The 12720-nt window shown below is 39.8% G+C and overlaps 1 protein-coding gene across 1 annotated transcript in view; it reads right to left on the bottom strand.

The window, feature by feature from the left end:
- Positions 1-10200: 10200 nt before the first annotated feature.
- Positions 10201-12720, bottom strand: part of GLP1R (glucagon like peptide 1 receptor) — a 75104-nt gene continuing 72584 nt past the window's right edge. Inside the window, exon 13 of the mRNA XM_007483834.3 lies at positions 10201-12057. Coding sequence (XP_007483896.1) covers positions 11890-12057 — 168 coding nt within the window. The 3' untranslated portion in view covers positions 10201-11889. The remainder of the gene's footprint in view (positions 12058-12720) is intronic.

Below are 12720 nucleotides of genomic sequence, written 5' to 3'. Positions count from 1 at the left end.
AGCCACCCACTAAGACCCAAGTCACCATCCCTCTCCTTCCACCTTTCAAATGTGTGACCTGAGACTCTCAACAGTTCTGGCTTGGACTTTTAGTGAGAAGAGAATAACATGATGTCCTTAATTGGGTTCAGTCATACGGGATATCTAATCCCAAAGAGATGATCAAACTTTTCTTGAGATATATAGCTATGTATTGCTATATGTTACTTATAACTATATTTTCTTGAACTGTGGCTCCGTGTCTTCCCTCCTCCAACACATACACACTTTTTACATTATTCTAGGAAAATCTCTTTAAATACGATTAGTGATCCAACTATTCTGGAGAGCAATTTAGAACTTTACCCAAAGGCCTATGAGTATGCATTCCCTTTGATCCAGCAATACCACTAATAGGCCTATATCCCAAGGAAATTTATTAAGGGGAAAAGGACCTATTTTAATAAAAATATTTATAGCAGCTCTGTGGTGGCAAAGAATTGGAAATTGAGGGGATGCTCATCAATGGGGGAATTGCTGAACCAGTCTTGGTATATGATTGTAGTGGAATGCTTTTGTGCTATGAGCAGGATGCCTTTAGAAAAACCTGGAAAGACTTATATGAACTGATGCAGAGTGAGGGGAGCAGAATCAGAAGAATATTGTCCATTGTAACAGCATTATTGTATAATGATCAACTATGAATGACTTAGCTGTTCTCAGCATTATGATGATTTAAGATAGTCCTGAAGGATTCAGGTCAAAAGATGCTATCCACCTCCAGAGAAAGAACTGATGGAGTCCAAATGCATATTGAAGCATATTATTTTTTACTTTATTTCCTTTGTGTTTTTTGATATGTGTTTTCTTCCACAACAGGAACAATATGGAAATGTTTTGCATGATATCAATTTATAACCTATATCAAATTGCTTACTGTCTTAGAAGATAAGGGGAAGGAGGGAGAGATTCTGGAACTCAAAATTTTAGAAAACATTTTCTTTTCATTTAAAATTTTTACTTTTTTCAGATTAAATGTTGTTATAATTTTTAATATTCATTTTCCTGCATTTTGCAATCCATGTTCTTTCTCTCCTTCCCTCCCCCCAAGAAGGCAGGTAATAAGTAATAGATTGTACATATATTATCATATTATACATTTCCATGTTTGTATTGCTTACACTAGAGAAAAATTCATAGAGAAAATAAAGAACATGGTATGTTTCAATTTGCATTCAGATTATATCTGTTACTTCCATGGTTGCAGATATCCTTTTTCATCATGAGTCCCTTAGAGTTTCCCTAGATCCTTGCCTTGTTGATAATAGTTAAGTCATTCGCAGTTGATCATCATATGTTATTATTGTTACTGTTTACAATGTCCTCCTGGTTCTGCTCACTTCACATTGTATCACTTCATTAAGTCTTTCCAGGTTTTTTTGATATTATCTTGTTTGTCATTTCTTATGCCACAATAGTAATCTATTACATTGATAAACCATAACTTGTTTAGATATTCCCCAATTTATGGGCATCCCTTCAGTTTCTAGTTCTTTGCAACCCCCCAAAAAGGTGTCATAAATATTTTTATACAGGTAGGTTCTTTTCTCCTAACTTTAATGTCTGGGATACAGACCTACTAGTGGTATTGCTAGGTCAAAGGGTATGGCACTGAATAAGTAAATTATTTTAAGTAGAATTGTCATTTTTTATTATATTGGCTCAGCCTATCCATGAGCAGTTAATGTTTTCCAGTGGTTTAAATCTAACTGTGTTGTGGTAGAGGCATGGAGTAGTATTCTCTCCATGTCTCTACCACAGTGTGAAAAGTGTTTTGTAATTGTGATTGATTATATTAGTTCCTGGGTTTTTCTTGGTAGGTACTCTTCCTGGTTGTCTACATATTGTCTACAGTTGTCTACAGACAATATGTCCCATATTGTCTACAGTTATTTTAAATGAAATTTCTTTCTCCCTCTTGCTGTTGGGCTTTATTGATAGTATAGAGAAATGCTTATGATATACATGGGTTTATTATATATCCTGCAACTGTCCTAAAGTTGTTAATGGTTTTGATTAGTTTTTGGTTGTTTTTTTAGGATTCTCTAGGTGTGTCATTATTTCATCAGCAAAGAGTGAAAGCTTTATTTCTTCATTGCCTTTTCTAATTTCTTCAGTTACTTCTCTTATTGCTACAGTTATCATTTCTAGTATAATACTGAATATTAGTGGTCATAATGGGCATTCTTGTTTCCCTCCTAATCTCATTGGGTTTATCCTCATTATAGATAATGTTTGCTGATAGTTTTAGATAGCTGCTATGTATAATTTTGAGGGATGTTCCATGTATTCCAATGTTATCTAGTGTTTTTAATGGGAATAGATGTTGTATTTTGTCAAAAGCTTTTTCTGCATCTATTGAAATAATCACATTATTTGTGTTGGGTTTGTTATTGATATGGATAATTATGCTGATAGTTTTCCTAATATTGAACATTCATGCATTCCAAGTATAAAAACCACCTGGTCATAGTGTATGATCCTTGTGATATATTGTGTAATCTTCTTGCTAGCATTTTGTGTAAGGTTTTTGCATCAATATTCATTAGGGATATTGGTCTATAGTCTTTCTCTGTTTTTGTTTCCTAGTTTAGGAATTGACACTATATTTATGTCATAAAAGGAATTTAATAAAGTTCCTTACTCAGCTAATTTCCCAGATAGTTTATATAATATTGAAATTAATTGTTCTTTATATATTTGGTAGAATTCTCTTGTGAATCCATCTGGCCTTGGGGCTTTTATCTTAGGGAATTCATTGATAATTTCTTCAATTTCTTTTTATGAGATTGGGATTAACTATTCTATTCCCTCTTCTATTAATCAGTGCAACTTATATTTCTTTAGATATTCATCTATTTCACTAAGATTATCAGATTTATTGGCATATAATTGGATAAAATGACTCCTAATAAATTCCCTCCATCTTATTTCCTCCCTGCTTATCTTCCTCTTTCCTTTCAGTCTTTCCTAGTTCATAAATGTTTATACACCTCCCTGAATTCCCCCTCCCTTTTGTCCATCTGCCTCTTTTTCCTCCCCTTGATTTTGACCCTATGTTGAAGTTTAGCTCCATTTCTAGGGTAGAGAGAGTACTGTTATGCCCTGGTATTGTGCCCTAGGGTTGGCGCAGCAGTTTGGTTTTGAGACTAAGCACTCCCCAGCTTGGTTGGCCTATCAGGTTGGGTTCTGCCTAATCCCACCAAAGCTGTTCCTTGTTACCTTGAGTTCCTCCCACTGTTGCTCATGCTGTACTCTGCTATGGTTGGCAGATACAAGACTGCTTTCTTCTCTCTGTTGCCTGTTCTATATGGCTTTGGTTTCCACTCTTACCCTGCTGAGGCTGCCCCTTGCTCTGGATTTCATCTGAGTTCCACTGAGGTTTGTTCAGTGCTTTCTCCTTATATCCCAGTGAGATGAACCTCTTTTATGTTTTCTGGGTCACAGTATTACTTCACCCCTTCTGTTGGTTCTGCTGTTCCAGGATTCCTTTTGAAGTCTTTTTGTCCTTCTATGGTCATTTGGAGGGTGGTTGGAGGGCTCTCAGTGTTTCTTACTCTGCCTTCTTGGCAACTGGCCACCCCCTTTCCCCTAATCATTGGGCCAGTTCCTTCTTATCTATTAACTCCAGCTCACCCTGGAGTTCTATTCTCCCTTCCCCTACAACTTCCCATTGTTACATCCTATCTTTCTCCTCCCTCCTCATCCCCAATCTTATTCTCCATGTCTTTACTTGTGTTTGCTTTCTGTTTTGATGGCATCAACTTTCAAAGACAATTTTCCAAATGCCAAACTGGTTGGTGATCACCTGAGTAAAAGTTGTCTTGGAGGAAGTCAGTGCTGCCAAACCCCCTGCTGTCACTTAAAATTGCTTTTGGAATGTGTTTTTATATTTAGGATAAAAAATGAAGGGGCTGAGCTAGATGACTTCTAGGGTCCCTACCAGTTTAAGATACATATGATTCATCTAGAAGAAGCGAGCCTCATTACTGATGAGCTATACTCACAGGTTTAGAGTGAGAAGGGGTCTTATAGGTCCAGGTTGAGCCCTCCCCACATTTTATGGATGTGGAAATCAAGGCATGAAGATAGATGGCATGACTTGCCTGTATTCATTTATCTAAGTCATTTACCCAAGATATTTACAAAGACTCCATTTTAGAAATTAGCAGGTAAAAGTATAAAGTCTATCAAAAAGATGACAGAAAGCTACCAGTAAATCTGAAACAAGGAGACACATAAAAGATGTGCTATCCTGAGTTCCAAATCCTAACAAATGATGGTGAGAGATCCAAAATGTCAACCTAGCATTCTATGGATCTCCCCCACTTACATCTGTCTAGGCTCAGGTTGCTAGTTTTATCCACTTCGCCTATATTCTCTTTGATAGCTTCTTTCTTAGATGTTACATTGCCACTTAGTTTAATCTCATTCCTCACAGAAAGAAACTGAGACTCAGAAGATTGCCCACAGACACAGTGGTAGTAAATGCCAGAGCAAGGATTTGAACTCAGGATCCCTGACTCTAAGTTCATTGTGTTTCAGCTAGGTGACAGAGTAGGTAAGAGTGCCAAGGCTGGAGTCAGGAGGATTGAGTTCATATCTGTTCTGTACATCCTTGGACAAATTGCTTAACCCTATTTGCCTCAGTTCTTCATCTGTCAGACGAACTGGAGAAGAAAATGGCAAACCACTCCAGTATCTTTGCCAAGAAAACCCAAAACAGGGTCACAAAGAGTTGGCCACAACTGAAAATGGCTGAACAACAAAAGTCTTAGTCCAGTTTAAGTTTTTATACCACAGCTTGTCCGAATTAGATTTTTAAGAGACTCTTCTTGGGGAAGGAAATGGCAACCACTCGAGTATCTTTGCCAAGAAAACCCTGTACACAGCATATTCCACAGGGTCACATAAAGTCAGAAGCACTGAACAACAAAGGGGCTCTTCATTCACATAACTAAGCTGACCTTCAGAAGAGGGAGGGATAACAGTAAGTTGGTAGCAAAATGAGTGATTCACCATAATTCTACTTGTATAAGAAAATGTGAGCAGGTTGCAAATTCCAAGAGTGATTATTGAAATTGAAAAAAGGTTCATTTTTCGAAGATGGATTTCAAAACATGAACTCAATTCAAATGCTATGCCTGATTTGCAAACAAGGCTTTTGCTTTTATGTCATTTTTTAAAAAACCAAATTTAATGGACCAAATTCATTTGGACAGAAGGAGATCAAATGAATCAGTGGAATTAGAATACACGTCCATTTGGCTGTCAGTCATTGTTTAAACCACTCGACCACCCAACATCTCTAATTAAATGACATTACAGTCACTGTATAAAGGCTCAGCAGTGGATAAATTAGTACTTGTTAAGTGCTCTGAAGATGAAAAGCATTATATGAATAATGAGCAGATTTATTTTTCTTCCTTGGGATGAAAACCACATCTTTTGTATTTTCCCACTGCACCATGAGTCACTAAGTTGACATCACAGAAAAAAACTTCTCTCACAGACAGAGAAAAAAAGTCACATAAAAGGTATGTTTTTTATTTGTCTTGCCAGGTCAAATAAGAATGGGTACACATCCATTAATATCTGTACAAGAAATTCATACACTATATACATATGCAATCTGGAGGTGCTGGTCTTATTTGCATGTGGAAATACATATTGAATCACATGGAAATTACATTGTTTAAACATTCATGAAGAACAATTATTCCCTCTAGCAGCAAAGGTAGAAGCGGGATGTTCTGTGCACCTAGTACATTTAAAGAGGAGCCCCTAAAACCCTGGAAATCCACCAGAATCCCCACTTGCACCACAGCTGCAAGCTGATACATTGTAAGAACCACAGATGTGCAGACTCTACTTTTTTGCCTCTTGAGGGTATGATTGGGGCTAGGGAGGTTCTGGGAGATGGAAAAAACTACAGGTTTGGAAGGAAAACATCAGCCACTAGTCAAAATTAATACAAGAGATGAACAAAAAGGAAACCGAAGGCAGATGTCAGAGTTTGCCTTAGTCTTTATAGCTTGCCCACTTGGTAAAATTATACACTGGCTTTGAGACATTGCTCTAGATTGACTGTATGATTCCTTCCTTTATGCTTTCTTGACCACCCCCGCCCCCCCCCCAAAAAAAAAAACCTCCATGGCCTCCCAACAGCAAAGACTTCATAGATAAAGGAAAACAGTGGCTTGTCTTTGGTTTCCCACTTGGATGGTCACATTCTCTACCCACTGCATGTTGACGTGCTTCCTCATTTTTTCCTTTCTTTGGATTGCTTTGATACAGTGATAATTAGTCATGCTAGATTGTACAGTTTGACTAATGACAGATATTCTGACAAGCCTAACTGAAAAGGTTAAGTAACCTTCATGTAAGTTTAGGATATAAACAGCTGGCTGAGATGCCTTTTTGCGGTGTCAGGGTTTTTCATGCGCTTCACTAGTTTCAGCCGGAGGATTTGCTTACTCTCAGCTCAGTACCACTCTTTGGTTAGTATGGGGTCTTGCAAAAGTAGTGTTGAACACAAAAAGAAATGGGGGTCATTAAACTGTACATAAAGATTCCTGTGGGCTGTATATTGACTAAGAAAACCACATATTAATATTATCTATATTCTATTGTATTTTTAGATATTTTATACTATTTCCCAGTTATATTTAACTTTGATTCAACCTGCCCATGGGAGTATTGTAGGCTGCATGCTGCCAGCAGGCTGCATATTTGACATCTTGGTCTTTTAGCAAGTAGAGTCAGATCCTTTTGCAGAGGGGACAGCTTAAGCCACAGCATGAGAGTACATAGAAGAAACCAGTATCTTTAAGTTCTAGAAATAAAAATGCACTATTTGGAGAATGAGATGCAAATAAGTAGTAAATGAACTGGACAGACATCAGACCAGGACAGCTCGGTGGCACAATGGACAGAATGCCATAGTTGGGATCAGGAAAGCTTATCTTCTTGAGTTCAAACCTGGTCTCTGACATTTACAAGCTCTGTGACCTTGGGCAAGTCACTTAACTCCATTGCCTCAGCTTCTTCATCTGTCAAATGATCTAGAGAAGGAAATGGTAAACCAGTCTAGTATCTTTGCCTATAAAAGCCCAAATTGGGTCACAAAGATTCAGGCATGACTGGACATGAACAACAAGTATTAGGCGAGCCCTGCGTAGACAAATGGAAACAAATAGAATGCTTTACTGTGATCAGTTGAGATCTAGGAAAAGTCCAGCAGACCTTTAGTATCATTAGGTTTGGCTGTGTCCTGCCCATCTGGACTCATTGGCAGTACAGCTGTAATTACAGATACATCCTGATTGCCAAAGCTTCCCCATTGCTCCCATCCACCAAGGAGAAAGATGGCCTGGCTGGAATTAAAGAAAGTTGTCATAGGAGAGTGAGCGGGAACATTTCATTTGAGGATTTTTATAGAGTTTGTTTCGTAAGAGTCAAAAGCAGGGACAGCATTGTAGATTAGAATCAATTTAGAGAAGGAAAAACAAACCCTTGGAATATATTTTCCCTTCCCTGGGCACGTAGCAGGCATTAGTGATAATGGGAGTTCTGTCTGTGCATGGAGAGGACACATATACCATTCTGGTCCTGAAACAACTCTTTGCCCTTAGTTATACAGTCTCATGACCTTCACAGTAGGTGAGGTGACTCTGGATTCATCTTTCAAAATGTTAATGATTCCCTGAGCCCACAAAATGAAGCTTTTGGACCTTGAGGAAAGAAGGTTAGGGAGGGGGAATGAGATCTCTCATCTCCATAAGCTGCTTTCATAGAACCTCAAAATACAAACCTTGAAGAAACTCTAAGGGTCCAGCCAAGACCTAACTTATATAATTACAGTTTGACAGAAGGGGAAATTGAGACTCAGGGTCATGTAGCTAGTTCATGGTAACATTAGAAATAGAACCTAAAGCTCCTGATTCTCAGGCCAAAGCTCTTTCTTCCCTATGACACTGTTACCAATATTTATATGGGTCTTGAAGGGCCAGATGGAGATTGATTTCTCTCTCCTTGCTGTTTATAACTGTTCAGCTCTTCCCATGTTTTGTCTCCAGTTCCAAGGCTTGTTGGCTTCACTTCAACTCCAGGGAGGGCCAGAGAGGCAACTAATAGAGTCAACAAGGACATGGGACACAAAGAAGTTTCTTTTATGTACATCTTACTTCTTCCATATGGATAGCAATGTTTCCCCAGAGTAGCCCAGTTGCATCAGAAAAATAAAAAGTCATCCCAGTGAGAAAGCACTGAATTTGCTATCCTAAATACATTTTTTGTGTGTCTGTACACATATATGTATTGATGCATTTCATTTCTTCACAATAAGCACAAGATGAATGGGGTACTCCGGTAGGAGCAGTAAAGTCCCCCTGTCCTCCCTCTCACATAAATAATAGAATTTGGTCAGGCAAGATTAGACCTTCACCATTTGATGTCTCTGCCTTTGTTGCCATCTGCTTGCTCATTCAGTAGACTGGCTGATGCCAAATATCACCGAAAACTTTCACTTTAAATAGTCTGATTATTATTTACATTATTCATATTTTCTTTCTCATTAGAGACAGAGTGGAAATCAACAATAAGCCTGAAATTTTAGTCCTAGCTCTGTCACTACTAGCTAAGTGACCTTGGAAATACCACTTTATTCACCTGTGGTTGGGTTAGGTTTCTCCATCTGCAAAATGAATGGGTTAGAATGGGTGATATTTACATCCCTACCACCAAATCTGCATTCCTCAGGCCCCTAGGCATGTCATATCTCTGTGATCATTTCCTTATCTATAAAGGCTGGGGCTTGGACTAGAAATCCAAATTCACAGCTCTTAATCTTCCTGTTTATCTTGTATGTATCTTATTTGCACAAAGTGTTTTCCTGTTGTCTCCCCTGCTTTTTGAAAGCAGGGACTCTCATTTGCCTTTCTTTGCATCCAAAGTGCTTAGCATAGCGCCTGGCAGGTAGTACTAGGCACTAATAAATACTGTCTTCTGCACACTCTGCTATTCTTGGATTCTAACACTGAATTGGTATAATTTTTAGTGTGAGGTACATTGGAATCCATCTTTCAAGCAATACCTGTGGCTCAGGAAGAAAACTGGAGTTGTTTTAAGGGGGGAAGGAACCTGTATTTGGATGCATTCTTATTCTACCTCTTGTGAGGGCACCCTGGACAAGGCTCATTAACACTATTTACAATACACTTAACTAGTTCTCGGTAGCTGGCCAGAGTGCTGAAATCAGCTAGAGCACAGACCAGCCAGCAGACCCACGTAGACAAACACAGCCAGGAGACCTTGGCAGTCAGCAGTATGGATGCAGAGGTCAGAGGCAGGCAGAAAAGTTCTCAGCAAGCTCTAAGCTTGTGACATTCTGTTTATAAACAGAATCAGCCATGTGCCAGAGGAATTTCAGAGTGTCTTGAACTCGATAGTTCCCAGGCCTGGTAAAGTTATACTTAGCTTAGGGATAGTTTGGGAATAGCTTCAAGTGGGGGCAGTACTCTGACTAGTACACTGTCACTCAAAGGAGTATTAATAGCCAGAGGGTCTGAGGGTAAAGAAAACATTTCATCAAATAGGTATCTGGCTGTATTGGGGAGAAAACATTTCAGAGCCAAAAGGAGGGGTTTATGCCAAATTTTCAGAAATCCCTGGATATAACAAAGACCCAAGAGGACCCATAGAGCATCTGCCAGGGGAGAACCCTCTGTCCATTACACACTGAAACCAGCTGAAATTATGCAGATGTCTAAGTAAGCACTTTCCCCTGGCAATTCCCTCCCTCTCCCCACTGCCCAGGGCTAATTTATGAGATGCAGATATATCAATATATCTTCTTGCCATTACCAGTGCTTGTTAATAATTCTCAAAATGCTGCTGTTTGTTTCAATCTGAAGTGCATGCTGTTACCCTGGCATCTGTCACTGCCAGATCTCATGTCTTTCCCCTTCTTCTTACTTCCCCAACTCACAAATAGAGTAAGCAAGAAGATATTTCTCCTTGTTTGGAGGAGTCATGCATTCCCTGTTACCCCCACCATAGCTTCAACCCACTGCCCCAAGTTGGCAATATAGTTTGCATTATCTCTCCCTTTAGCCTGCAGTTTAGTTTTCCTATTAATGCAGACACAACACTCCAGTGAAGTTCAGATCCTAAGAAATTTTCTGCTTGGTGAGATTTTAATGTCCAATTATTATTTTTCCTATACACCAAATGCCTCTCAGAGGGGACAGACACTGGGGTCTCTGACTGCTACAATGCCACAGGAAGGGTCTTCAGACCCATAAAATGGAGAGGAGGGAGGTGGAGGAGACTGAGTCATAAAGTAATTCATCCAGAACTCCAACTCTTCCCTCCTTCTTTTCCTCCTCCCATTCATGGCTAGTCTGTGCTCCCCAAAGTTTGCTGATGCTTTGGAAACTTTTTCCCTGCTCCTTGAAATCAATCTTTGGGATTCCTGGATGTTTATTTTCTTCTCTTCCATGTTGGTGTGTATCTAGCTGAAGGGGCTGGAATGATGGGGTTTTCCCTATTGTTATTATTATTATTTACAAGGCTGCAGCTGGTGATAGGGCAAAAGCTAATTAGTACCAAGTATGAATGAGTTCAATAACTAATTACACCACCTTTCCCCAACATGATTCAATAACCTGCTTTAGTTTTTTATCTCTTTGGGTGGGAGAAGTATGTATTGCACCTTCACAATTAAAAAATATTCATGGCAAGGAAGAAAAACCAAGAGACTTGAAATATCCACTAATGAATAGTTTTCAAAGGAAGGTAACTGAGCAGTAGGGCACTGCTTCCATAGTGATTGCTGGACACTGTGATCTATCCTTGAAAGACAGCATCTTCTCTAGTAGTTATATTACCTTTCTGGTGAATCCCTGGTGTCTGATGGACTATTAAAAGGAACATATTCATGCAGCATAGTTTTACCCCTCAGCCTCCAGAACAATACTTGTGCCCCTAAAGCTGTTCTAGAGAAATATTAGACAAAGCTGTTATCTGTGGAGCAGAATTAGAAGTCTAGACCTCAGGAAAGATTCCAAGGTTTATAGTAACTTCCCTCCCAAATGCCTGGGTCTCCCAGCGGAAGGCCTTCTACAGCTTTTCAGGCTCAGAAAAATAGGTTTCAAGGGAGGAACATTCTCATGGAGAGGATTATCTTATATTCCTTCAGTCCTTTACACATTTGGGGGCTCCTGTGCTCAGACACCTGCTCAACAGTGGGGCTGGTTCTGGTCTTTGCAAATGACCTAAGGATAATCAGTTACGAGTTAAAGGGGCAGGGGCTACACAAATAGCAACAGCCTCTCTACACAGACTTTTAATTATGCAGAATATTGGGGCAATTTGAGCCAAGTGACATCTCCATTCAAAACTGGCCCTGTGTTGTATTTGTAATTTCATCAGCCACTCTCTGTGTTGCTTTCCATCCCCTACTTCCTAGCTCCAGCCCCACTAATTGGCTATTGACCTTGAATTTAGGACTGGGGTTGATTTGCTGCTCTGTCTGGGGAACCCCAGGGGCCTTGTGCCTTAACGGAAAGAAATCCTCATTTTAGCTACGATCATTTTTCCTCTTCTTCCGACATAGTGATCAAATTAGCATGCTGCCCTTCCTTGGAGAAAATGTGTATGACCAAGGGTCCCAGGAGGCATCATCCATTTGCCCATTGGATAGGTTGGGGGAGGGAGGGGATAAAGCAGAAAGCTCTGGTGTGAGTGACTGTGTATGTGCATGCACACTTGCCCAAGTACCCATTCCTCCCATCTCTGGGGGCTTCCCCAGCTGGGACTTCAAGGTAGTAACAGGGAGACCTGGGCATCTTAGCTGCAGGTGGCCTGGCAGGTGGCTGCATACAGACTGCTCCCCACTGTGCCACCACTGCTCAAGCTACTGGCTGGGCACTTAAGGGGCTTCATGCTGCAATCTCTCTGGGTATACAAGTGCTCCAGTCGCCAGCGTTCCCAAGTCTTCCGAAACTCCAACTGGACCTTTCATGGGAAAAGCAGAGGAAAGGGAAAACAAGTACATAAACTAACCTCCCACAAATTGCAAAACTTCACTTTATTTCATTAGAGGGGAAGGAGAAAAAAATCAACTGTCTTATATTAAGAGAGGCGTCAGGGCCTTCAGGCGCCTAAATTAATATCCCAATAAAATTGTTTATTGTTGTCTCCCATTTTCCTCTTCTCAGGAGAGAAATGGGCTCAACGACCTAATTGGACTCTTCCTTCTCTAAACTCTGAGATTCAGCTAAGTACATTTCACAATCCATCACAGTATCATTTAACAAGAGCGGATGAACAAGAGAGAGATGGTGCACAGATTCCCAATTTTCATCTCACAGTCTCTATGTGAGATATCTATACTGAAGCTGGATCTTTTCATAGAAAACTAACAACACCCCCTTCTCCTCTACTGAAGTACTTATAAACCACATTTTGAATGTGCAGGTGAAAATGAATAGAGGAAAGGAACAAAAAGACTAGTATAGCGATAATAGATATTGAGCCAGTACTCAAGAGGAACTAGGTTCTAGTTACGTATTATGTATTTGGAGTCAGAAGACCTGAGATTGAATCCCAGTTCTTCCATCTAATAGCTTGGCCTCGGTTTCCACATCTATAAAATGAGGGGGTTGGACTAGTGTTTTA

This window comes from Monodelphis domestica, chromosome 2, assembly GCF_027887165.1.
Source record: "Monodelphis domestica isolate mMonDom1 chromosome 2, mMonDom1.pri, whole genome shotgun sequence".
Taxonomy (NCBI): domain Eukaryota; kingdom Metazoa; phylum Chordata; class Mammalia; order Didelphimorphia; family Didelphidae; genus Monodelphis; species Monodelphis domestica.
This window is presented reverse-complemented; position numbering and strand designations above follow the sequence as displayed.